This window comes from Molothrus ater, chromosome 14, assembly GCF_012460135.2.
Source record: "Molothrus ater isolate BHLD 08-10-18 breed brown headed cowbird chromosome 14, BPBGC_Mater_1.1, whole genome shotgun sequence".
Classification (NCBI taxonomy): Eukaryota; Metazoa; Chordata; class Aves; order Passeriformes; family Icteridae; genus Molothrus; species Molothrus ater.
This window is the reverse complement of record NC_050491.2, coordinates 14440524-14468160: the sequence shown is the minus strand read 5'-3', so window position 1 is coordinate 14468160 and position 27637 is coordinate 14440524. Positions and strand designations below refer to the sequence as shown.

Below are 27637 nucleotides of genomic sequence, written 5' to 3'. Positions count from 1 at the left end.
CCATCTGCTCAGCCTCTTCCCAGCTGCCATGCTCCCAATCAAAGCCTGGAGAACAATCCCTGATGTTTCTCACCAAGCTCAATATGAAAAAAATCTAGGAAAGAAAAAAAAAAACCCAAAAAAACCAACAAACCAACAACCCCAAACCCAAAATGCAAAAAAGCCCAGAAACCAGGAAAGCAGCCCGGCAGGGATCTAACTGGGAACAGAGATGAAAGTAGGAGAAAAAGAAACTATTTTATTTGTTTAAAACAATGTTTTTTAAAGAGTCCTATTGACATCTGCTTTGTAAATGCTCTGTCATTATTTATAACCTCCAGAGCACGGAATTGTCTCTGGAGTTACAACCATGCTACTCCCAGATTTTGGCTTTGTTAGCAAAGAGCCAGCAGCATTTTTACTGGCACTCTGGGAATAGAGATCTAACATTTCATACCCAGTTTATTTAAAAGTGGACTAATTTAACATCCTTGATGGTTCCTTTTAGCACAACTGTTGCTAATTAGCAGCTCCAGAATGATTTGTTCATCTGGGAGCAGCAGCAGTTCCACAGCAGCATAAATACACCAGGGCAAAAGGGAAGGAGGGGGAAAGGAGAAAACAGGGAAGAGGCATTGGAGAGGGGCAGGTTTTGGAGAATTAAAGGAAAAGAAGCAACAGGTGGAGATGGGAACACTGAGGAGAAAAGAGGCAGAAAAAACAGAGTGCAAAGGCATTATCCTGGGCCCTGAGAAGCTGGAAAAATTGGTGGCAGTTTTTAAAGCTGTGCAAAAGTTGAGTCTGGTGGCATGGACTGGACAGTTGCTTTAAGATGATGATTCAGGACTGGAACAGGCACCAGCCCCCAGTGATCCCATGGAATGCCCCAGGGCTGAAGGGATTCAGGGACAAGGAGAGGGACCTTGGCCAGGACACGGCCTCAGCTGCTTTAAGTGGCCCCAGGGCACCGTGGGTGCAGGGCCACAACCCAAAATTAAGCAAACCCAACCATAAAACATGTCAGGGGGTCAGAAGGCTGAAACCAGAGTCCTCCAAGGAGGAGCCCCTGAAATTCCAGAGTCCTGTTGGAGAGTGACAGGCTCCAACTGATGGCTTTGCACACAATTTTCCTTGGATTTCCTTGGATTTTTGAACAAAGAGGCACCAAAGCAGCTTTGCTGCTCCCATGTCCCATCCCCATGGCTCCATGCCCTGGGCACAGCCAGGACCATCACCCTCCCCTGGCTGCACAGAACCAGCTCTGCCCTGTCCCAAAACCACCTCTTTCACAGCAAAAAGCTTGAAAGCAAATCCTCCAAAAACAAAAAGCTTTTGGGAAAGGAACCACGCTCTCCCTGATGTTTAGAAATCATCAAAGCCAGCCTGTTGCTGGTAGCAGGATGAGCAGGACTGGAAGAGCTGGGAAGGGTCGGAGCAGCCTCCCTCCAGCCCCAGCCTCCATGCTCAGATCACTTTGGTCTTTCCCCGCATGTGTAAAAGCACTTGAAAGTTCATAAAATTAATTCCAGACAAATATTAGCGAGGCATCAAGTGGAAAGCACATCTCCTTCCTTCTGGGAATTTATAGTTCAGCCACTTTTATCTTCGGGAGGCTCTTTGGAGATCAAAGATTTGATCAACTTTCCCTTTGCGAAACTCACGAAGAAAACGGTGTTATCAGGACCATGACATGATTTTATTTATTAGTTTAATGATTCATTGCCTTGCTCTGACAGCAAGATTCCTTAACAAAGGTCTAAAACAAACAGCCTGAGTTCCCCAAGGCCGTGGCTCTGTTTGTTTCTCGATTTTATGGCTGTTACAAGGTCAAGCCCTGCCCTGACAGCTCCCACTTGTTAAGTGCAGCTCTAAAACCACCACAGCCAAACGTGGGGCAATCACTTGCCAAAGCCAGAGGGACACAACCTGTCACTCTGGCAGCTTTTCCCATCTCCACCACATGTAGGGTCAAAATCCCTAATTTCCAAAAAGAGACAGGTAAGAATCACAGGATCAGTGGGGCTGGAAAAGCTCTCTGAGACCACTGAGTCCAACCTGTGACTGATCCCAGCCCAGAGTGCCATGTCTGGGTGTTCTTTGGACACCTCCAGGGATGGGGACTCCAAACCTCCCTGGGCAGCCCCTTCTAATGCCTGACCACCCTTTTCAGGAAGAAATTCCCCCTGATGTCCAGCCTGACCCTCCCCTGCCACAGATTGGAGCCATTCCCTCTTGTCCTGTCCCTGACAGGAGCCTGACATGCCCCAGCTGCTCCCTCCTGCCAGAGAGTTCTGCAGAGCCAGAAGGTCCCCCTGAGCCTCCTTTTCTCCAGCTTGAGCCCCCTCCCAGCTGTTCTAGACCCTTCCCCAGCTCCATTCCCCTCCCAGGACTGGATAAGGGTGGAAGTGCTCTGCATTTCTGGAGTGACTCAACTCTGAGCATCCAGGGAACATCAGGGAAATCAGGGAAAGGAATGCCAGTCAGGAAAGGACAACACTGGGCACAAGGGTGATGGGCAAAACCCTCCTTAGACACCAACCCTATCTCTCCTCAGCAGCTCTCTGCACATCTGGCAAGGCAGAGGCAGCCTGAGGGATGAAGTTAATCCCTCCCAACATCTGCCAGCAGCGCTCCATCAACTCCGCTCGCCTCCAGTGGGAACTTGCTACTACACAAGCAACTGGTGAAGACACTGGGACAGATTTCCAGGAGACTGGGAAAAGGACTGGGATGCCGCCTGAGCCATCTGAGCACCAGAGCAACACCAGCTCCAAAACTGAGAGCCCACACTGGGCTGGAATCACTCAGGGAGTCTGCACCAAATGCATCAGACTTGTCACAGTCAGCATTCTGAGCAAGAGGAATCCAGGGAGTTTCATCAAGCTCCTTCTTGAAGCAGAGCCAAATGGAAATGCTCCTCCACTGTGAAACTGCAAAGGTTTCAGGGGAGATGGGAAACTCACAGAGCTGGACTGGAAAACCAATGATGATAACAGAGAAAGGACTTGGGCACAGAACCACGACTCCATCAATTCTGTCTCTGCTTTCCCTGGCATCCAGTGCTTTCTCCACTCCTATAAAAGGGGATCTGTTCTTTCCTGCAATATGGAAGCACAAGAGCTCTTCCAGGAGCTCATGCTCCTGTCTTTGTGTCATGACAATCATGGAGAGCCAGGACTGGAAATCAAATTCCTCACAAAGAAATCAGGAACCTTTGTGCTCTTTAATCCAAGCTTTGTACAGCTTTGCCTTCCCTTCACACGAGCTTTGACCCCACCTGAGACTCCACAGCAACTCAAAACGCCCTTAAAGCAGTCACCAGTTTGGGATGCAGATGTTCCCAGCTGTTTCTTGGATTGTGAAAAGCTCCTTGATGATTTTAAACAAAGTTGGGTGTGCAGGACAACAAATAAGAGCAAACAATTACCAATTACAGCCTTAAACAAGCACAGTTCTAGGAGTCAAGGATGGAATTCTTAAGCAGCATCAATTCACACAAGTCCTACAGCTGCAGAAATCGGAACTCCTGGAATTCCTCATCTGGGAGGGGACCAAAACCAGGGAGAAACTGAGCAGGACTCACCGTCGGGCCCTTCGCTGCCTTTACTCCTTTTATTCCGACGGACGCGTCTCCCTTCTTCGCCAACGTGCAGCTTCTCCTCGGGGTGGAAGAAGTTCAGCAAGGCCAGCTGTAAGGAGAGGGACAAGTTTAAGCATCTCTGCACAGCTGGTTCAGCCAAGCTGAGAGATTGCAGCCTAAATGACAAATCCTTTCCAGCAGGAATGAGCAGAAGAGACAAGGAGGACGTGAGATGGCTGCTCGCAGATCTCAGCTCATCCCAAGTCCCCTTGGAAGCGGTCTAGGACTTGGGAAAACGCCACCTGAGAGGTTTCAGCATGGAGAATCCTTCCCCCAGGGATGGGGTACTGCAGGCTGCAGGGCGACCTATGGCTGGAAATAATCAAACAACTCAAAGGTTGATGTGATAATTCCTAATTTTTCTCTGCAGAACTTGCTCAATCCTGGATCTCCTTCTCCAGCATTACTCACTGCCAGTAAGTTTTGCCTCTCTCAACCTCTTCTCTGCAAGCCTCATTAGCTACTGAGATTCAAAGGTCTTCAGGGACCTTTAAATCCAACCCAATATACCACATAAATTAACACTTTAAACCTGCAGCAACGTTTGTAACACGAGATTTGCCAGGAGGCAAAAATTTTATGTAGCGACCTCTTATTCAGAAAAAAATTACTGCTGCCTTAACAAGTCTTTAAAGGATCAACATCCCGACCCAGAAATTAGACTTTGGGGTTAGAAACCAGAATCCCAGCTACCCCCGGGTGTGGCAGCTCATCCCCAGCGGCATTTTCCTGTTATTTCCTCTTCATAAAAAAGGGAAGTGAAAGATCAATTAGGGACCAAACACCTTCTGTGTGTTACTGCATCCAACAGCCAGGGCTGCTCCGACCAGGATGGGGTTTTCTTGCTCAAGAAACCCGATCTGCTTATTTCAGCTGTAAATACACAGCAAAACAAAAACACAGCCCAAGACGAGAACCAGGAGTCTTCAAAAAGCAGCCCCAGAGGTTATCGAACCCATCATTGTTCTGAGAACAAAACCTGGGGCATCAAAAGCATCTTTGAAAGAGCAGAGAAGAACAAACACCTCCCCTGAATTGCCGGGCTCGTTAAGCTCCAGCCCATAAAAGTCCCTATCAAGAGCAATAATCGCAAAAGGCCCTTGGCTTTTCACAAGCCCCAGGGCTCTCACCTCCCCTCTCCCTCCCTTTCCCAAAGTATTTCCCAAGCACAGCTCCCCTCCCAGCCTCAGCATCCCAGTCCTTCACTCAGATTTTACATCTGCATTTTGCTTTACTCCAACAAGCTCGGCTGCAGTCTCACAAATTGAAATGTTTGGAAACCCTTTCGTTTCCAAAGAAGAACCCCCAAAGCATTTCTCAAATTCCAAACCTGTTGCTATTTCCTTCTGCCCCTGTGCAGGCAGGTCTGCAAAATTCCTGGGTGTCTGTCATTGCAATGATGTCGTGGCTAAAAGGACCCCAAAATGCTGTGGGATGATCTGGGATCAGCTTCCCAAACTCTCACTACTGGGCTTTTAAACATCCCTAAAAGGCAATGATGAGTAAAGCTTACCTGCCTGAGGAAGGCGAGTTACAAGGTTGGATGGACAACTGAAGGCTCTCATTTGCAACAAGGAATAAAGGATGAGAACAATTCCCAAAACAACACGTTCCCAAAGCTCCCACATCCCAGTGCACTGCCCCAGATGTGGAACACTGGAGCAGGATGCTCCTGCAGGCACCACCAGCACCTTTCCTAACACACCATAGCACAGCCAGGGATGAGAAAAAGTGAATTTCTCTTTAAACCCCTCATTTAACTCACGTTGAGACACTGCAGAACTAATTGCAGTAACAAATTGCATTATAATTTGGGTTAAAGTGTCAATGAAATCCTCAGCGTGGCTTTGGAATGCTGTTATTGCCTGGATCATTACTGGATTTTACAGAAGAGGGTAATAGAGGCTGTAATAGAAACAGAGGCTGTTCCTCCAGGCTGAACAACCCCAACTCCACTGGTCTGCTCCAGGTTTTAACTTGATGTCACTTGTCACTGACCACTCAGCAAAACTTTGGCTGAAAGTAATCTGTCCATTAAACTCTGTATTTCTAGTCAGGAAGAGAAATGACAGTGAGGGTCAATGACTAAATCACACCTTTTACTTAGAAAATAAACCCACAAAAGCAGCTTGAGACACTAATCATGAACACAGCAGCTGCTGCTTTGGGACACCTCCCACAAAACCGTGTTTTCCAGGAGCAGCGACACACCCCACCTGGGAATGGCCACAACCCCCGTGAGCAGAGAGAGGGGCTCTGTTCCAAGTTTTAATCTGATGTCACTTGTCACTGACCAGTCAGAAAAACACTAAATTTTGGCTAAAAGTAATCTGTCCATTAAACTCTGTATTTCTAGTCAGGAAGAGAAATGACAGTGAGGGTGAATGACTAAATCACACCTTTTACTTAAAAAACAAACCCACAGAATCGTGTTTTCCAGGAGCAGTGACACACCCCACCTGGGAACAACCCCTGTGAGCAGAGAGAGGGGCTCATCCCCAGGGTGCACCTTCCACAGAGCTGTGAATTATGCAAACACCAGCACTGACCCTCCCGTGACCGGCACGGAGGGCTCGGGGGTCCTGCTCGGGATGGAGGGAATGCTCAGATCCCCGGGAAGGTCAGGGGCAGGGAAAGGGTGACCAAGCCTCTTGCAGCCACCCAAGCTGCCAGAGGCCAAGTGGCTCTCAGGGGACTCAAGGGCCCCGTTGTTCCAGGGCTGCAGCTGCCCGAGCTCGGGGATGCTCAGCCATGAAGGGCCGGTCTGTGTCCGGCTGGGAGTCGCTTTTTCCATTCACCACCCCCGAGACAGCAGTGATAAATTGGGAAGAAATTCCTCCCTGTCAGGCCCTGGCACAGGTTGCCCAGAGAAGCTGTGGTGCCCCTGGAACTCTGGAAGTGTCCAAGGCCAGGTTGGAAAAGGCTTGGAACAACCTGGTCTAGTGGAAGGTGTCCCTGCCCATGGAAAAGGGGGGGAATGAGATGAGCTTTGAGGTCCCTTCCAGGCCAAACCATCCTGGGATTTCATAATTCTATGATAAAGTTTTAAAACCATTTTTCCTTGCTCCATAACAAACCCAAGACTTCCTGTCTGAGTGCATTTTTTCCCTTTTCAGCACAAGGGCTTTAAAATCCTCTTTTCTCAATCTGAATGTTAAATTTGGCCTTCGGTGGGGATTAATTTTTATGACGTTTAAGGTTTCTTCCTTCCTCTGCATCAACCCTGGGTTCATGGGGCACCCTGGCTGTGCCATCTTCTGGGGAATTCTAAAAGGAATTGTTACCTAGTCCATGATTTCACTGAAACTCCTCATCCTCAAAGTCATGGAGAGCTGATTCTCTCAGCCCGTGCACTTTCAGAGCCAGAGAATTTTTCAGGAGTCAAGCACACACAGCTTCTTTTTTGGGAGCAGGTATTTTCCCTGCACAGTTTAAACAATCCCCATTTCCCTCCTCCTCCAAGCTAAAGCCCTCAAATCACCCTTAATTTTAGAAACACTGTGGGTTTAATCAAGAGAATCACTATAGGATGCAAAAAGGTCAAAAAGCCAACACAGGAAAAATCCCAGGGGAAAGCATTCCTCAAAATAACCTGGGAAACAATAGCACAGGCACTGCTCGCCGGAGGGAATCGGATCTGCCTTGGTTTCTCTGGGCAAAATAAAGCAAAACAAAGGCACACAGAGCTGGTTTTCCCTGCAGAACCTGCCTGGGAACTTTGGAAAAAGCTGCTGGAGGATGGATGTCAAGGGAGCACAGTGGGAACTGCCAAAATAACAGGGCCTCTCAAACTCATTTGTAGATGGACATTTCAAACTCCACGCAAGTAAAGGATAAAGAAAGGTATTATCATTTTTCATAAAATAAAATGTTGTCCTGTCATTCCAGGCTCTTGTCAAAAGTGTCTTGAAGAGCCACTGGATACCAAGGGAAACTATTTCCAATGGTCAAACATCTTCAAAGGAAGAAAAGTGGAAAAATATAACCCACCCCATGCAATTATACACAAAGGGTGGATTTTTCCTTAGGCTAAGTTGGTAGGAAGAACAAGTGTATTCTTCCTGCAGAAGGGAAAAACACCCAAACCTTCAGGTGTACAAGGCCTTTTGGGTGAAAAGTGAAAAAAACCCAAAGATTTTCTGCCTCTAACGGCTCCCAATTCCTCCTGACAAAGCAAGTCCAGCTAAAGATCTCATCCAGAAACCACAGCTCAATGTCTTAAAAAGCACCTCAGAAAAAAAGCATGAACTCACCCTTTTGCACAAGTGTTTAACAGGATTGTTAAAATCAAATTCCCTCTTCCTTTGCAGTTTGGGAGATCAGCAGAGAGGAGCCTAAGAACCAGCCCAGGCTCTGCAGCAGCATTCTCTGCAAGCAATATTGTTGTTTTTCTAGTGCTCTCAAGTTCAGCCTGTGGTTCAGAAGAGCAGCTACTTGAATATCAGCCCCATTGTCCTCCAGAGCTTTGCCTCTGGTCACACATGGTGCAAAAAATAAAAAAGATCAAGCAGATAATTTGTATTCCACCAGCTCAGAAAGAAGCTCGAGGAGTAGCTTGCTTTATTGAAAAGAAACCCCATCCCACATATTTTAAGAATTGTTTTTGTCATCGTTTCTTGCTCCTCATAAAAATGCAAGGAGCAAACGAGGGAACAATTCCCATTTCAACGTGACAGAACTTTGACACCGTGTCTTGTCTGCAGGACAAGCCACAGCCCTGCCTGCAAAACTCGTGGAATGTCATCAATGCCATGAGGCGAGGACCAGAGATGGTACAACCTCCACTGCCCACCTTCCTCCCCAAACATGGTACTCCCAGCTGGCTGTGGGAACCCTTGCCAGGGCTCTGGAGCAAGTTCCACACCACAACGAACACCTTACAAACTTCCATTCAGATCCAAACCCTTCCCTCTCCCTTCCTCCTTTCCATGTGGAACTGGGCTTTAAGCAGACCTATGACAGCACGATCACATCCTGCAACTCCAAGTCCAAACAGGAATTTCCTCCTTTTTCTCTAATCCAAATCTTCCTCAGCTCAAACTCAGCTTAGTTCAGTAAGCAACATCCCAAATTCTTACATTTCCACTACTGACCCAACTGAACACACCACATGATTTTTACTTTCCCCCAGTTCAGGGAACCTGGAGCACATGCAGGTAAACCTGGCAGGTAAGGACATGGCAGAGGGGCAGGCAGGTGGATTTGCTCCTTATGGGAGGAGTGGAGCATAACTTTGGAAAAGGAAGGTTCCAGCATTCCTTCAGACAGAGAGAGTAACCAAAGGAATCCTCAGAAACTCTTTCTGCCCAAAACCTCCACAGAAAATTGGTTTCAGCACAAAATGGAATCAGGTCCACAGTCCAACTCCCTGGATTCCACACATGCCACAACTTTCTCAGGGACTCAATCACCAAAATTGACCCCAAACCATCACCACCTCAAGCCTAGAAGACCACAATTTGTTAAACAAGGCTGTTTACCCATGCGTTTGTCTAAGACGCCTTTCCCTAGAGATGCCTTGTGCTGGAGGGGACCTGGTGGCTCCCACAAGGACTTTGATGGGGGACAATGCCACGGAGGTGGACACGGCTGGAGCCGAGCGACAGCTCAGGCTTCCCACTCCTTACACCTGCTGGCACTGGAGGGAAAGCTCAAACACAACCCAGATGTGAGCAGAACAAGGTCAAAGCTGAGTTTAACACTGCACATGAAGTCACCTGCAGTGAATTTTTTACTGGTAGCAGGAATAAGAGATTCCTGCTGCAGGCTCCAGGTCCGGCACAGCAGAGCCAGGGGAAGTTCCTCGCTGGGAACAGGCTGGTTAAATGCTGAGAGGGATCAATGTCAGCAAGGTAAGGAACTTAAATCAGTTCCTTTTGCCTCCCAAGGAAATCAAATTTAGCTGTGAAGCAGCGCCAGGCAGGGATCTGCTGTCTATTAGCAGGAATTCTCAGTTTTTCACATTTTAATTAGCTTTTGTAGCCCTTTGCAGGCCAATTTTCAGCCAGCTGGGCTACGCCCCCCTCCAGATGGAGGTCATGGGTTCTTCTTCTTCATTCCAGCAGCAATTCCTTCCTTATTTGAGCAGTTATTTCTAAAATATTAATGCATTTTATAAAACACAGCACACACTTGATTTGGGGGAACCCAAGCCTCAGCAATTCCTTATCAGCCAGAGTTCCTCTTCCTTCCTCCAGATGCACCATTGCTCTTGCTCCTCATGACCTGAAGCTTCTCCAGCACATTCAGAACAACATGAGGTCAACAGCACAATCCTCCTCAAGCCAGAATCCCTCTTAAAAATATTCCCCAAATCAGGAGCTGCTCCAGCAAAGAGCTTCATAGCCCTGCTGCTTCCCTTGCAGCACCTCTGTTCCCTGCAAAATGAAGAACTGGGCTCTCTCCAGCCTGAAATCACCCTTGGGGCTCCTCCTGAGGAGAAAAACTCCTTTTGCCAGGTTTGAAAACACTTTTAGGAATACCTGGAAGGTCCTGCTAGTCATGGCAGGAACAATGACCTCAACTGCTTCCACAACCAACAGAGACCATAATGTGCACAGGGACCATTCCCAGAGGATGCTCTGGATCACCTCCACTGAAGGTGCTTCTTTGTCACCCAATCCCTTCAACTCCCACCCATTCCAGGTGTTTCTCAAGAGACAGAAGCACTGAAATTCCAACATCTGCAAAGAGCAGCTGGTTCAATGAACAGTCCTCTTTTTTAACCCATCTCCAAAGCAGACAAACATTCCAGGTGGCCAAGCCACCTCTTCCTGCAGGAGGTGATCAACCAGATCCTGCTCTGGAGTTTTCCATTGGGAATGTGGTTACAGGATCCAAATTTATGGCATTTTTCAGTTATTTGGTATTTGGCCTTTTATCTCCATTCTATATAACCCCATGGAATGGGACCAGCTGCAGCAAAAAACTGGTTTGGATTCACTCATGGATATAGATCCATATGGAAGAAAGTTACAGAAGAACATCTGTCAGACACTGGAACTGATGAACTTCATTCTGTCCTTGCTCTCAGACAACCCCTTCTATGGGGTTTTGGAAGGGAAATCTTTGAAAATCTTAATAATTTTTATATATCTCTGCTGATCAGATAATTGAGCTGTTTAAGGAAGTGTCCAAGGCCAGGCTGGGCAAGGCTTGGAACAACCTGGTCTAGTGGAAAGTGTCCCTGCCCATGGAAAAGGGGTAGAATGAAATGAGCTTTGAGGTCCCTTCCAGGCCAAACCATCCTGGGATTTCATAATTCTATGATAAAGTTTTAAAACCATTTTTCCTTGCTCCATAACAAACCCAAGACTTCCTGTCTGAGTGCATTTTTTCCCTTTTCAGCACAAGGGCTTTAAAATCCTCTTTTCTCAATCTGAATGTTAAATTTGGCCTTCGGTGGGGATTAATTTTTATGACGTTTTATTGGAAGAAGAAGAACGGAAGGGAAAGAAACAGGAGGAGGGAATCAAGTAGTCCAAATTGAATTGAATTAAAATGAAAACAAGTCTGCTGAAAATGTAACACCCACAAAATAATGCATCCATGAAACAGTGTGGATAAACAGCCCACTGCAGCAACTGGGAAATAATCCAGTTATTACCCAGCCATCCACATCAGGGTGAAGGTTTCAATGGCAATTCCCACACCTGCAAGGATGCACGGAATTGTGGTGGGAGACAGTGACTGCCTGGTTAATTCTTTACAATAATCTGCTCAAATAAATTACTCTCTGTTGCCTAATTAATCAGATCCCCTGCAATTAACGTCAAGGAGCCAATGACCTCATGCAGACAGGATTAAGAGCTCTGCAAGGCTCCGTTCCGGGCACAGCCAGGGGAACAAGTCCCCGCAAGGCAGGGCTGGGTGCAGTGCCAGAGATGCTCCTTCATGCAGGCATTGCAAAACTCCACATCCTACAGGGACTCCCCGGAAGCCAACTGGACACGGCATGGGAATGGGGGGAATAGGGAATGTCCCCTCCTCCCACGGAGGATCAAGGGGCTTCCCAGCACATGGCACTGGAGAAGCTGCCTCCAGATAAACATCCTGCTTCCCAAAAACTGGATTATAGAAAGGTGGAATGGTTGGGCTTGAAGGGACCTTCAAGAGCATTTAGCCCACCCCTCTGCATGGGCAGGGACACCTTCCACTAGTCCAGGCTGCTCCAAGCCTCATCCAACCAAGCCTTGAATATTTCCAGGGTTGAGGTATCCACTTCCACTCCAGCCACCCTGTGCCAGTGGTGGTAAAAACCACTCTCATTGTAAAAAAATCTCAAATACTGCGGCTGTTTAGTCCCCTCCTGCCCTGGCTTCCCCTGCCTGTGTGAGCTTAGCAGCAGGAATTGTCTCCTCTGGAAGTGAGGACACCTGGAGCAGGTCCACAGCTGTGGCATCCAGCAAAACCACCGGCATGAAGGGAAAAGAACACCCAGCACTTCTGGGATGGATCCTTCCAGAAGCAAACCTGTAGCACCCTGACCCACCTGCCAGCTGTGCCATCGCCTCACCCTTGGAATGTGCTCTAGGACATGTGGGCAGCTGAGGGAGTCAGAGGAGGCAGATGGGATCCCTGGTGGCTCCATGGAGTGCCTGGAGCGGGGCCATGGGATCAACCGTGAGCACCGGGCTGGCTCTGCCCCACCACAGCCTGTGCACTGGGACAGCACAGCCCTGAGCTACGAGGGATGAGCTGAATCAGAAATGCCACGATGTGCTGTGGAAACTCTGGGAAAAGGAGCTGGAAGGAGCTCAGGAATGTGAGCTTTCCAAGCCACTATCTCACAGCCGGTCCCAGCACCGTGCGCACCCCCGGCCGCCTCCAGGCCCAGCTCTGGGGCCACCAAACCCAGCTCCACTTGCTGCTGCAAGCACCAGACAGTTCCTAATCACAACAACATTCCCCACTCCCTCTCCACATGGCAACAGCTCCATTTTCCATCCAAACAACCCATCCCAAGCCCCCACGGCCCGGCCAGCGAGCGCGAGCAGCTGGCACGGCACGAGCGAGCGGATCGCGAAGCCGCGCGCAGGAATTCCATCACCTTCCCGGCAAACAAACCTCAACCACGGCATTCCCGGCGCTCTGGCTGCGGGTGGGAGCCACGGCAGCCCCAGAGCAGAGGCAGAGGTGTGAGTTTGTGCAAGCCAAGCCTTTCTGAGCCGGGCTTTGAAGTGCAGAGCCCGACGCACGTCTTCAAACAGCGCCCGAGGCTGCACAGCAGCATCGGCTCGGCGGCTCCCGCCATGCGCCGCAGCCCATCCAGATGTTTCCAGCCAGGCAGCCAGGCCAGCTGCTGCACAGCTGCCTCGTGTCGGGCTGGGGCAGCTCTTGGGAGGGAGCAGAGCTAGCTCAACATCCCCTATGACATGTTCTGACTCTGTGAGGCTGAAAGAAAAAGGTTTTGTGCTGGCTGAGTTGTTTGTCGAAAGGAGTTTAAGTAAGGAAAGTAGTAAAGGATTTAATATTTCGGCTCCTGGATGGTGATTGTGCCTCTGCAGCAGATGGTTCTCCAAGCTATGGTAAAACTGAGGCACTGGGAGGTTAAAAGAATCCAGAAGGTTAAAAAAACTGGAAGGTTAAAAAAAGAAGGAGCCAGAAGAATTTCATGGACAGTTCTGTCCATACCCAGTGGCTAAAATGAGGCCTACTGGCTTGGACTATTTGGAGCTGGCCAGCAGCTTTTGACCCTGGAAAAGAGACAACTCCAGCAGCAAAGGGTGGGGAATTCAAGACCACAGGGTCTCAGATTGGTTTGGCTTTGAGGGACCTTAAAGCTCATTGTGTTCTATCCCTTGCCATGGGACACCAGACCAGGGTGCTCCAAGCCCTGTCCAACCTGGCCTTGGACACTCCTAGGGCTGGGGCAGCCACAGATTCTTTGGGTAACCTGTGCCAGGGCCCCACCACCCTCACAGCCAGAAATTCCTTCCCAATATCCCATCTATCCCTGCCCTCTGACAGTGGGAAGCCATTCCTTGTCCTGGCATTCCAGCTCCCACTCCAAAGTCACTCTCCAGAGTCCCACAAAACTACAACACACAGCTTGGGGTGAGACATGAGCTGGGGATGGGGGGGGTCTCATCCAGGCACTCCACACACTCACCAGTAACAGGAAATGCTGCTGTGGTGAAGGAAAATTAGGAAAACAATCCCCTCCTGCAGCCAGGGACTGTTTTCCTACTCCTCTGTGCAAGACAAGCAGTGACATTGCTTGGGGCTCAGCATAAGAGAAAAAAAAAATACTGTTTACAGAGAGAATTTTGCAACCTCTCCAAATGTCATCCTGGGTCATATTTTGCCCATGATGGGGACACAAAACCTGAGGGAAACTCCAAAGGCTGTGGAGCCCCAGGGTGCTCCCTGCAGCTCCTGCCTGGACATGGAGAGGCATCACCACGTGCTGGAGAAGGACCCACAAACCTTCTGAAGGCTTGAAACTGAAGAAGGATGGAAAATATTTAACTTTTGCCAGGAAAAAGTATCAAATATATCCTCCTAGGATTTTTCAGACAGCTTGGTTTGGGTTTGTTTGTTGTATTTTGTTTTTTTTTTTTTTTCCTAAAGTTGAAACTCGTTTCCTAAATCATCCTGGAGAGACAAACAACCAGGGACATCACACAATTCAAAACCCAAACAAAGATGAGTCCACTGGTCAACTTTTGCTACAAATTGAGTGGATTAAACCTTTATTTTTCAATAATGACCAGCCATGCTGCCTGCAGAGCACCGGAAGGTCAAGGGCAGGATCTGGCTAAAATCCCATTCCCAAGGAGCAACAACACCAGGGACCAGCTGGAACCACCACTGTGGGATTCCCCAGGGGTGATCAGGTTCAGGATTTTTATTCCCCTGACCCCTGGGATCAGCCAAGCTGGGAAAGGCTCCCACAAAACAGCTCCAAACGAGAGGGATATTTTACCATAACCTTAAATAAACAAGAGCAGAGGAGAGAGAGGAGATGCTGCTGGGAACTACAAAGGGGAACTGTAAACACAACAGCAGATAAAGCAGATGGATGTTTGAAACAACCATTTGCACTGGAGAAAACACATGGGATCCGTCCCCAAGCCCGCAGGGGATGAATTTACTGCAGCCAGAAACCACGTGCTGCAGTCAAATTTCCATTTATAACCATTACCTGCTAAGCCTGAAAAACCCACAAATAAAATCCAGGGCAGCAGAAATTTGTAACGTTGCAACATGAAAAACCAAAGGACTGAGGATCCCACGTGGAGAGAAGGATACTGGGAATGCTGCTGCAGGGAGCTCAGGGTGCCTGAGGGCAGAAATGCATCTGGTGGTTTTAATTCCCAGAGAACTCGGACATCCAGCACCCAAAGGAGAGGGAAATGCTTGGTCTGGATCACATCAGCCTCAGTTCTGATTCTCCTTTTCTTTCTCCAGCAAACAATTTGATTTTTATTATTAGCCTGGAGAGGTGCAGGGTGGAGGTGGGAAGTGAGTGAGCAGAGCAGGAACCAGCCTCTGGTGAGAGATCTTCTGGAAGTAGCAAAGCACAGAAACTACCAATAAAAGAGCCTTATAAAGTGAATTATTTGGGAATGACACCACCATTTAACAATGGTATTTTGGTAGCAGCTCCCAACTCCCCCCGGCAGCACCTTCACCTACAGCTTGTGGCTGAATTTTAAAATTTAATTAATTAAACCATGGCCAGGGAAGCAGGAGGAGAATGCATTGCTTTGGACCACAGTCAAATAACAGATGCAGACACTGGACTAATTGAGACACGCTTGGCACTGGAATATGCCAGACTCCCAAAAAAGCCCATTCCCCACTTCTCTTTGCTCTGCCTACACATGGCAGCTCCTCACACAGGGCTGGGATTAAAGGGGGAACATTTCACCAGTGCTGGGAAGGTACATGTGTGATCCTAGAGAAATTCAGGGAATTAATGAGCAGCCTCCCCTCCTTCCCAGATGCTCCCATATATCACTGGGCACGGACAGCACAGTCAGACAACTTTATGCAGCAAGGTCACCTTTCAAAAGGAGAAGCCACCCAAGGCCTCTTTCAACTTTTAGAGTGGAAGAAAAAAAAAGAGAAAAGGGGAAAGAACATCTGAAAGGGATGAAACCCCCCAAAATTCACCTCACTGCTAAAAAACAACTCCCCATGGCCCGAGCGTGCAGAGCCGCCCTGAACCCGCTTCCTTGTGGGATGCCAAAAGCACTGTCAGTCCTGCATTCCCAGAGGAGAGGAGGGATGCCTGAACCAGCTGTCTGTGTGCAGACAGCTCCAGCAGCAAGTCCCAACACCTTCCCCTGCGGCCCTGCTTTCTGGCCTCACCCACAGCCGTCAGGGGCTCTTTGAGTGTTGACAAATCCTGTTCTGCACAGCTCCCCACCACGGGAAGCAACAAAAGGCTGGGCTGTGCTCCTGTGGATTAGCTGCTCTCATCCCTCTAGCCAGGAGCTGTGCCTGTTCCGTGTATTCATCAGGAGGATTCCTCAGCCAGGCATGAGGCAGAAAACCCAGGGAAAGACAACAAACAGGGCTGCTCGTCCCACCCCGCGCTCCACCAGAGGCACCAGGAGAACAAAAGTGGTCTTCAAGCACAGCCTCAAGCTGTGCCAGGGGAGATGCAGGCTGGACAGCAGGAGGAATTTCTTCCTGGAAAGGGTGGCCCGGCATTGAAGGGGCTGCCCAGGGAGGTTTGGAGTGCCCATCCCTGGAGGTGTCCGAGGAACACCTGGATATGGCACTCAGTGACAATGTGGTCCCAGGTTGGACTGGGTGATCTTGGAGGGCCTTTCCAAGCTCAGTGGTTCTGTGTGATAAGTGAAAAAGCAGCACTTACTGCAAGCAGAACACTCTGGGCAGGGAATGTGTGAGCAGGCAGCAGTAGAAGCTGCTCCTCCACCTTTTTCCTTGTTCAGCACCTCCAGCACCTTTCCTGAACCCTCAGCTCTGCTGCAGCTGAAGCTCCATCCCTGTTCCAGCATCTCCTCTTGACACCAATGCCAGCTCATGTCTTTTACCAGCAGTTATTCACTGACAAGCAGATTTTGAGACACATCTCACTGGAGCCTTTCCACCAGCAGTCAGGGCAGCCAGCTCTTCCCATCACAACCAGACCAGGAAAACTCTGACCTAGGGAAAAGGGAAATGTACTGGGCACAACCTGGCCACAAACACTCAGAGCCCAGACTGCAAGATCATGTCCCCAGGAGGACTATGTAGAATTCCAGACTGGTTTGGGCTGGGAGGGAAATTAAAGTTTGTCCAGTTCCATCCCCTGCCATGGGCAGAGACACCTCCCACTACCCCAGATTGCTCCAGATCTCATCCAGTGTGGCCTTGGACACTTCCAGGGATGAGGCAGCCACAGCCTCTGTGGCTCTGTGTCCATGGAAATGCCCACGGGCTAAGGATGGACAGTACCTATGCCCCAAAAACCCAATGTATGTACACGATATATAAACATAAATGTCAATAGAAACAGCAGCCTCTTTACCAGCACTGGTACAAAACCAATCTAAAACCAGTTCCCCCCCAGAACAAGGCTCCACTTTCCCATCAGCAAAACACACACAACCCCCCCCCAGCACAAACACAAGCAGATCTGAGGCCATCACTCAAGCCTGGCTGATGAATAATGCTGGGAATAATCCATTTAAGAGCAGCTCTGCTCCCCACTTCCCTCCTGGCCCTGCCCAGACACGCTCCCAGGCTGAGCTGCTCCCCCGGGCTCTGATGTGGAGACACAGAATCCCCCACTCACAGGATGGTCTGGGGTGAAAGGGACCCATTTTGGGTCACCTTTGTCATGGGGCACATCACCTGACCAGGGACAGCAAGCCAAAATTTCAGTGTCCATTGCCTGAGCCAAAAATCCTCACTCCAACCCCCCCAAATTCCAACATCATTCCCAGTGTGTCATTTCCAAAGAAAAAAGAGACTAAAGGAACTGACAATAAAGACAATAAGAATCTGTTCTTAAAAACACTGCTAGAACAAACAAATTTCAAATTCAAGTCCTGTGTCTCCAACACCTAACAGCAGCTTATCATGTTAAGAAAACCCTCTAATTTGAAGTGAAAAAACCCTAAACCACACAATTACCAAACTGCAGGCATGAAATCCTGTGTCTTCCCTAATTTCACAACTTTCCTTTTGTTAATCACTGATTAACACTGCAAACCCCAGCAGAGGGCCCTACCTGGCTCTTTACACTACAAAGCAACTGAGAAAGGAGGAAAAAAGCTTTTTTCCTTTTTCAGAATCTCTAGTTTGGGTATAATAAATCCCTCCTAAACCAGCAAAGTGTGGTCTTAGCAGGTGCTGGCACAGCAAGATGCTCCTCCTTCCCAGTTTATCCTAAAGTCAAATAACTCATGCTAAATTAATTCTTATTTTCTGTACAGCCAATGCTCAGAACCTGCAGCACCCAGGGCTGGATTTCTCCTGGCAAACCAATCCAAATAATCATATAGAGAATAAAAATAGACATAAACAAGACACAAACCTCATGGATCCCTGAACTTTTAGAGGTTTAGTTGGGAAAGAGTGAGAAGCAACCAGTGGAGCAATAGGAGCCAGAGGTAAAAATAAAAATGCTTAAAAAGAGAGAAGAAACCAACATGGAGAACTCCCTGCTGCAGCAACAGAAATTAATTCATTAATCTTAGTTTGTGCATGACCTGGCCAAGAAAATGTGATTTCTAGCACTGCTCCTCAAGGTGTCGGTGCATGCCAGCTTTATTTCTTTTTAAAAGTTGCTTTTAGTTCACTTATCTCAGTTTTTCTGTGTCCTCTACAGACACAGGTCCTTGGTGGTGGTTTTCACCCTGATCCAGGAGGGATTTCAGGGGGAAATCAAGGAGGGAAAGCCATTTTAAGTTTATCAAACTGTCCAGGAGCTGGCAAAGACCTAAAGCTTTCAATCTGCTCCATCATTACCCCAACTTCCATGCTACAAACCTTTGGGATAGACCTTTTTAAGCTTCAAAACCCAACCTGTTGGGGAATATCCTCTACAGCAACATCTCACTGAAGAAATTTCAGACAAATGCCGTGGGATGCAGAACACGAATCTGAGGATGACCTTGAAACCCCAGCCTGGCACCTCAAAATCCAGGGAGAGGCACAGATGTGCTGAACTCTGCCTGTTTGTTTTCTGATTACCAGAATTGCTGCTGGATCAGCTCCTGAGGACCCACAGGCTGTAAATCCTGGCAGCCCTGAGCCCAGGGAACACATGCTGCCCCCCACTCGTGTCTCCAGCAGCTCAGCCCCAGCTCCTGCACCACGCCAAGCCTCGGCCCCAGACGCTACAAATTAGTTCTGACTATAGAAATCCCAGCCATAAGGCTAAACCCAGAATTCCAAACAATAGAAGGGAATCTAAACCTCACTCAGAGACCATTTGCTCACAATATAGTTTTTTATAATGTTTGCCGCATAAATCACAGCAGAAGTGGCCTGGGTTTGATGATTTCACTTGGGGGTGGACATGCAGACGCCTCTTTTAGGGCCATAAAAGAATTTTCCAGAGTCACCTTGAGTGCTCTGCAGCAGGAGGGGCTGTACTGCCACAGGAGCCCCTGGAAAACGCCTCCAGCCCCTCGGGAATGTCTGGGACACAGCACAATTCCCAACCCCTTCACCCACACATCAGCCTCAGATTGAATTTCCAAACTATCACAGAATAATCCTGGAATGGGTTGGGTTGGAAGGGATTTTAAAGCTCATCTCATTCCACTCCTTTCCCACCTTCCACGATCCCAAAAACCTTGTCCAACCCACCCTTGGACAATTCCAGGGGACACTCCCACCAATCTGCCTCCATCCCAACCCCTCAGTGCCTCCAAAACAGGAGTTGCCAGAGCATGGAAAAATGGAACAGATGGACAGCAAGGCACCATCCTGCCTGCACATGTGCTGCCAGCAGTGGCTGATGCAGGATTTTGGGACACCTCTCCCACCCAAAACAGTTGAGTTTCCCTTCAGCAGCCTTGTCCCAGTGAAATCCCAGCTTTCCCCTATGCTGCTCTGGCAAATTGGGATGCCTTTTTTTCATTAAATCCCTCCTTCCAAGTTGAGAGCTTATCCTAAATTTAATTTGAGTGAATCACTTTCTTGCCAAAGGAAAAAAACAAATCAAAGGTTTATTCTGATGCTATTGAATTCAATGCCTGTAAATTTAATTTCTATCTGTACTTTTGTTTAAACATTTTATGGCGTTAATTACAACAAACCATGCAAATTAGGCTGCCAGTGGAATAAAAGGCCTGTTCTAACAGATAATAAATAGCTCTCAACCATAAGCTCATTAAGATGCTGTTCAAGTGCGTGCTCCGACTCCTAGGTTGAGATCAAAATCTGCATCCTAAAAACAGGAGGATCTCTGGGGCAGCACAGGCTGCTGGCACGGAATATTGCATTCTTTCCAAAGGAAGATCCTGGAGCAAGAGGATGGTCTGAAATCCAAACCCTCAATGTCAGGTTTGGGGCTCCACCAGAGCTATTTTAAACAGGTACCACGAATCCTACGCATTATTCCTGCTTATCCATGAGCATTTAAATGTCAAGCTTGCTGCAAATAAATTACTTTGGTGGAATCATTGATACCCTCCAAGCCCTGCTGCCCTGACCCCCTTCCTTAAATCCACAGGGAAAACCAGCTGAAGTGTCAGACACGTTCCTTGCAGTCCCTGCAGGGGAAGCTCAGCACCTTACTGCTCTTTCACAAGGTTCCATTTTCACCATCCCAAAGGAGGCTGGAGCCCAACATAGACCGAGGGAGGGATGGAGAGATCTGAAATGGTTCTGTCTTTACAAAACCTGGGAGAGATTCCATGGACACAGAGTGAAGTTCTCCCTGCCAGCTGCAGGTCAGCCTCAGGACACGCAGGGTTTTGAGGACATCTGGTTGATCCTCCCCGTGTGGTCCAAGAGCCTGGGAGAGGGGAAGGTTTCCTGCCTGTCTTGTGGGCCTGATACACTGCTGACCCTGAGACAGAGAGGAATTACCACTGGGAGCAGGTGATCCATTGACAGGAATTCCAGCAGCCAATATCCCAGGGAAAAAATGTGTGCCCATGTGTAGCACATGGACACCTGAACATCCCACAGGGATCTTGCCATCCTTAACTGGGATCTGTCACCAAACTGGCCAAGCACCAAGATGCTGCCAGTGCTCCTTCCCTCCTGCCTTTTGGAAGGACACCAGCCCCAGTGCCAGATGCAATCATCCCCCTGATCCTCATGGGATGCAGCCTCAGCCTGAGGAATGTCCCTCTCCTCTGGGCTCATCCAGAGACGAGGATGTGGAATGTCTCCACACTGACAGCTCCCAACACCACAGTCCCCATCCCACTTTCTGTGGAGACAGGCTGTGCCTGGAGCCCAGCTCAGCAAGGACAAACAGCTTTGATGCTCAGATTGCTCCTACAGGGAATCATCCCCCCCTCACCAGCTGGGAATTGAAGTGGTTAAAAACACCAACCATGAATCCTCAACATCACCCCTGGCTGTTCTACTGATTTGAGCCATGTCCTACCCAAGAAAAAAGATGGATTTACCACAGAGAGGAGACCACCAGCCACAGCCCCTTCAGGCACCACCTCCCTGCTTTCCTCAGCACAGCAATCCTGGGCAGAGCACCTCCAGCCAGCCACAGATGTTCCAACCACACATCTGGCACATCAATGGCTTTCCTCCATCCCTCTGCATGGACAGCGACTCCTTGATCTCCTGATTTAATATGGATTTCAAAACAAAGCACAGGCAGGTGTTTCCCTCCACAGTTGGGCTTTTGGCTCTGTTTGAAAGGCCAGAAGAGCTCAGAGAGCTTTAGGCAGAGCTCTGGCTGGAGGTGGTGGCTCAGGGCTGTGCTCAGGAGATCCAAATGGAAAATGTTGGCTCAGCCAACTCTGCCACTTTGGCCACGGAGGCTCCACAGAGCACCAACATCTCCCCATTTATGAATGGGGTGAAACTCCCCAACCCAACCACCTCCTGCTGCTCTTCAGGGCCTTTCCTGTGTCCAGAGGAAGGAACAGAGCTGGGAAAGAGTCTGGAGCACCAGGAGCAGCTGAGGGAGCTCAGTCTGAGAAAAGGAGGCTCAGGGGGGATCTTCTGGCTCTGCACAACTCCCTGACAGGAGGGGACAGCTGTGGGGGTCAGGCTGTGCTCCCAGGGAGCAGGACAGGAGGAGAGGGAACGGCCTCAGGCTGTGCCAAGGCAGGTTAAGCTGGATATTAGGGAAAATTTCTTACAGGAAGGGTTGTCCAGCCCTGGCACGGGGGTGAGTCTCCATCCCTGCAGGGGTTTAAAAGCCATGGGGATGTGGCACTTGGGGATGTGGGCTAGTGGTGGCCTTGGCAGCGCTGGGGAAAGGTTGGGCTCAATGATTCCAGAGGGCTTCTCCAACCTGAGTGATCCTGGGATTGTCTGAAACAGAAAATGAGGCTAAATCCAAGGAAAAAGGAAGTTTTTGAAGGTGAGATGGGTGCACAGAGCAGCACTGGGCCCTTTTAGGAGCACTCAAAGGTCTGGAGAAGGTTGGGTCAGATCAAGCCAAGGGTGCATGGAGGGGTGAGATGCCTCCAGCTCCCATTCTGGAAACATAAGCCTCATTTATCCTTCCTGGAAAAGAATGGGCAGCCCGAGAGAGGTCTGGTAGGTTGGAGCTACAAAAGAGAATAGCAAAACATAGCCAAGAAAGAATTTTCCATTCAGCATTAATTAGTTTCCATTAACACCCAATTCCACGGCTCACTTTTAGAAGAAAAGCTCCTTTGTTGCAATTCCAGGGGCCGAAAAGGGCAATGAAGGGCTGAAAATGCTCTTCCCAGAGAAAGAAGAAGCATCAGGGTTTGTATTCCTGGTATTCCTGGGGTTTGAAGATGCAGGGAAGTCACTTAAATGCAGAGCTGGGTCTCCTCCAGCCAAGTAATTTTGTCATCAATATAGGAAATTCCAGAGAAAAGCATCAGCTGTATGAGCATCTTCAGTCCTAAACTCTTTCCATACTTTAGGATAATAATTTGGAAAGAATCCTGGAATGGTTTGGGTTGGAAGGGACCTTAAAGCCCATCCAGTTCCACCCCTTGTCATGGGCACACCTCCCACCAGACCAGGCCGCTCCAAGCCCTGTCCAACCTGGCCTTGGACACTTCCAGGGATATAAAAGGAATGTTCCATACTTGGAACAAGGAAGGAAATCCAGTAGGATCAGATTAATAAAGAAATAAACAGAAAGGTGACTCTGCCCATCTTCACTAAAGACCAATACTCCAAAAAATCAAATGAAACAAATGCTGAGGTTTTCCTCCCCTCATTTCAAACCCTCTCATGCTGGATTTGAGAGTTTTTCAGGGATTTCTAGCTACATGCAGCACAGGGGATGGCAATCTCCATTTCCAACTGAAGTGGCAGCAGCCAAGCCTGGGCAGGAATAGAGGAGCAGGGAATACTCATCCCATTTCCCAGGCAGCTCCCATGGAACATGGCAGCAACACAGAGCTCAGAGCCCCTCGTGTGCCCTCCAAGAGCCTGCAGACAATGTGGGGCTGGAAGAGGCAAATCCTCAACCCCTGGGTGCCCCCATCTCTCCTTGGGGCTGGGGATGCCCCACTGGGAAGGCAGCTCAGGAAGGCCTCGGACACACCAGGAGCGTTTCCACATCTGCTCCCACAGCCCAGGCACATCCAGCAGCCCCCACTCCCTCCAAACCCTGGCATGGGGGGCACCCCAATCCCTGGACACCCCTGGAAAGCCACCAGGCACCACATTCCCTGCTCTGCTCCCTCCAGCATGGCAGGTCCCACATATCCATGCTCTGCTACACAGCCCAAAATCTGCTTTGCTAGGGGTTTTAGGTTGGGGTTTTTTTGGTTTGGGTTTTGGGTTTTTTTTAATTTTAATACTATGTTTAAAGTTGTATATTGTTCCAAAGTTTCCTTGTTTCATGTCATTGTTTGTTACTGTGCTTAAAAGTTGGCACATATTTGTTCAATTAAAGATTTATTTGCACTATTTGTTGAATAAAGATTATTCTTGCTAAAAGCTAAATAAAGTTTCATAAAAACTCACACGTCCCATAAACAAAATACAATGTCCTTTCCAAAAATGCGTTGCACAAAACATTTCAAAATCACTCAATTCATTAGACAATAAATCCACACACAAAATAACCAGGCCTTGCCAGAATACATCATAAAATCTCATTACAACACTTTCAGGCCGGGGCTTCAAAGCAGGAACACAAAGGCTCCACCAACCCCTCAGCCTTGAAAAATCACTGCTGGCGTGGCCGGAGCGAGTGCCTGGCACCCCCCAAAAGCACTGGCAACTTCAGCAGCACCCATGGGTGCCAATTCCCTGCCCCCAGGCCACTCGGGGTGGCTCCAGGCCAGCAGGGGCCATTGCGGTCAGAGTGGGGATCCCGGGCATCACATCCCAGCTCTCCCAAACCACGGGAGCAGATGGAGAGCAGGGCTTCCCAAATCAGCACCACACGAGCCCCTCTGGGCACTGCAGCAACAGGAGGAGCTTCCAAAGCTTCCAAAGCCACGGATCCATCCAGACCCCAGCACAGTATCCAGGCTGGGGTGAGAAGTAAGTTCTGGAAGGCTGAGCTGAGGTTTGGGGCAGAAAGTGATGTTACAATGTGCTTAGGGAATCCCAGCCATGGAAAAGCATCCCCAGACTCAGAAATGCTTCCAAAGGACAATGGCAGCCCCAGCGGTTTGGTTGGACCTGGCCAAATGTCAGCTCTGACCATGGCAAAGGCACCAGCAGCACCAGCCTTTGTCACCTCGAGGGCATCTCAGCCTGGCACACAAGGGGACAGTGGCACTGCCACCATCACCAAAATTAGCATCATGGAATATCCTGAGCTGGAAGGGACCCCCATGGATCATCAGTCCAGTTCTTGGCCCTGCACAGACACCCCAACAATCCCACCCTGTGCATCCCTGGGAGTGTTGTCCAAACCCTCCTGGAGCTCTGGCAGCCTTGAGGCTGTGACCATTCCCTGGGGAGCCTGTTCAGTGCCATGACACTCTCTGGGGGAAGAACCTTTTCCTAAAATCCAGCCTAAAGCAGATTCAGATAAACCTTCTCTGCCCCCAAAACAAAGCTGTGCCATCACACATGATCCCTGACCCTGAGCAATCCCAGCCTGTGAAAAACCAGCATTTTCATTTACAACTGCACAACACATTGACTCTCCCATCAACCAGAATCTGGAAGTTGGAGATGTTTTGGGGCTTGTTTCCCTGGGTTTCAGTGCCAAGGGCTCTCAGAGAGCAATGGCCGTGCACCGGCTGCACTCTCTCCGGCACAAATCCCAAACTTTATGGATGCACTTACCCACTCCCCTCTGAGCAACAGCTGTCCATGTGGATTTGTTTAGCTGGGAGCAGCTACTCCACAGCAGCACTGGAAGAAGCCCCCTGTGCCCAGGAGCCCTCAGCAAATCCCAAAAGAAAGGGATGATGGAGCATGAAGGTGATGGCAGTGCCCCAGCCTGGCCTGGCTGGGTGTGACAGAGCACCCAGGCTCTGCTGAGCAAGGGAAACTCTGGAATAACGCTAGGAGAACCTGCTGAGAGAGGGATGAGGCTGTGGAATTGCTTTCCAAGAAAAATGGATGCAGAGCTGGCTCTGCTGCCTGAACAGCGCAGGGGAAATTAAGGAAAGGAGCAGAAAAGGGGGTGGAATGAGATGATCATCAAGGCCCCTTTTGACCCAAACCATTCTGTGGCTCCACAATAACAGAGAACACAGCACAGATGCCCCATCTCCTGCAAACCCAGGACACATTTTCCACCTGGAAAAGCTCCCTGACTTCATTAGATTCAGCTGCTAAAGTTCAGGACACAGGAGGAAGGACAGGGACAAAGGCACCCAAAGGACAAAGACCCCTGAAATGGGTCTTGGTGAGGAGATCTGAGACACACAAAGGTTCACAGGGTTAAAACTCTGCTTTTTCCTGCCTCTTCAAGCTCATAATCACTTGCTTTAGTTGCTAGAGACGCCTCCCTCCCAGTTCTTGGGGAATATATTGTCTCAGCAGGCAGAGGGGGATGAACTCATCGTGGTTTCCCAATCCTGACCAGGGGCTCTGCGAGCTACTGGCAATACATATAATAAGATATTATGCAAATAAAAACTGGACCCAGCCAAGGGAAATATGCTGGCTCTTCAAGTCCCATCTGCATCCCAGCAAGGATCTCAATGAACTTTAAAATCCTTATTGTCACCACAATGGGCAATATTATATTCTAGTTTGGATCTGTTCCTTTGGAGCATTAGCTCTCATTTGGAGATATTTTTAGATTTTCCTATCCCACTCCTCATTATGAAACACTGAGCTGCAGATTGATTTATTTCTTAAAAGCAAGTTGCTGTTTTCCCAATAACAGATTTAACAAATTTGTTCCACCTGTTCAGCTATGCTTCCAATGTCTTTTTTGTGGTTTCATTGAAGTTTTTTTTAATCCAAACCTCAAAGCCTCTAAACTCAGCATTAAAAGACAAGCTCAGCATCATCACTACCACTCACAATTCAAATGCTGCTCCAAATTACTGCAAGCTTTCATTTGTAAGTCGATACAGACACCAAGATTATGGAGCTTAATGGCTGTGGGCACAAACACACACTCTTCCAAGGGCATTCTCCTACTGGAAATCCTGCCTTGCTGGAGCAGGGACTCGCTGCCTCATCCCCTCCATCCTCCTCCCTCACCCCAGCTGACCCCAGCCCCCAATGGCAAACAGAGCTACTGAAACAGAACTTAAATCATCCGATATATTAAATAATTCTATATTCACCAGAGGCCCTCCAGCCCAGTGTTTTCCATCATTTTATGGAAGAAGCTGTGGTTGCCCCATCTCTGGAAAGGTCCAAGGTCAGGCTGGAGTAACCTGGGATAGTGGAAGCTGTTCCTACCCATAGGAAGGGGGGTGGTCCCATCTTGTCCCACCCCACTGCTTCTAAGAACAGTTCATTTGCTTGAACAACCTCTTTTTGAGCAGCCTTAATTCACAACTGACCACGTGAGAAGTCTCAAAAGAATAATTTTTAGCTTTCCCAAACCATCCCTCGGCAAATGTTTTAGGAGCAGCATTTCAGGGCAGCAATTTCCTGGTGGGTGATGGAAGTGCACAGGTGTGCACAAGAGCTGGCCAAAAATTCTGCTTCATTTATGTGTAAATGGTTCTGTTGTGGAGATTTCAGAGGGAAAGAAGAAAACAAGGATCCTGTATGAAATAACCCAAATTCTTCCAATCTGAGCATGTCAGCACTGAGCAATGACAGTAGAAGCCTGACAAAAAATCATGGAATGATTGCGGCTGGAAAAGCCTTCTGAGATCAGAGCCCAACCACTCCCCCAGCACTGCCAAGGCCACCATTAACCATGTCCCCAAGTGCCACATCCAGCTACAGGAATGGGGGCTCCACCACTGCTGTGCCAGTGCTGGACAACTCTTTCCATGCAAGGTGTCCCTTAATGCGTCCTGGCCAACAAAACCCAACCCTGCTGATCTTCTGCAGATGCAGCAATCAGCACCTCCTGAGTAGCCTGACAGGCTCCTCTTCCCCATGGACACCAACCCTGGGAGAACTTGGTGGAAAACCCCATGAGGGGCCCAAACTCAGCCCAGCCCAACGAGCAATTCCCGATCTCCGAAACAAGCGGCACAGTGCACTGGATGTAAAGATAAATTGAGTGACTTCTCATCCTCCCGCAGCTCCAGTTGCCACACACATCTCCACTGGCTCTCCGACAGAGCTCCCTAAATCACTCACCCTGTGGGGTGAAGCCCTGGCTACACCAAGCCCTGCTGAACCAACCAACCTAAAAGCCACCACAACAGAAGCTGCCGGGGACACAGGACCAACAGGGCATCACAGAGAACATGGCCAATCTCTTCCATCTCTAAACCGCCATAAATTTTCCCCACAGAAGTTCAAGATCTTCAAACCCAGAGAAGTGGCCTTAAAAAAAACCCCAAACATCCAAGCAATGGCCCT

The 27637-nt window shown here is 48.9% G+C and overlaps 1 protein-coding gene across 1 annotated transcript in view; it reads right to left on the bottom strand.

The window, feature by feature from the left end:
• The window catches only part of EDA (ectodysplasin A), a 60265-nt gene that overhangs the window by 21872 nt on the left and 10756 nt on the right, over positions 1-27637 (bottom strand). The window contains 1 exon segment of the mRNA XM_036402464.2: positions 3563-3668. Coding sequence (XP_036258357.1) covers positions 3563-3668 — 106 coding nt within the window.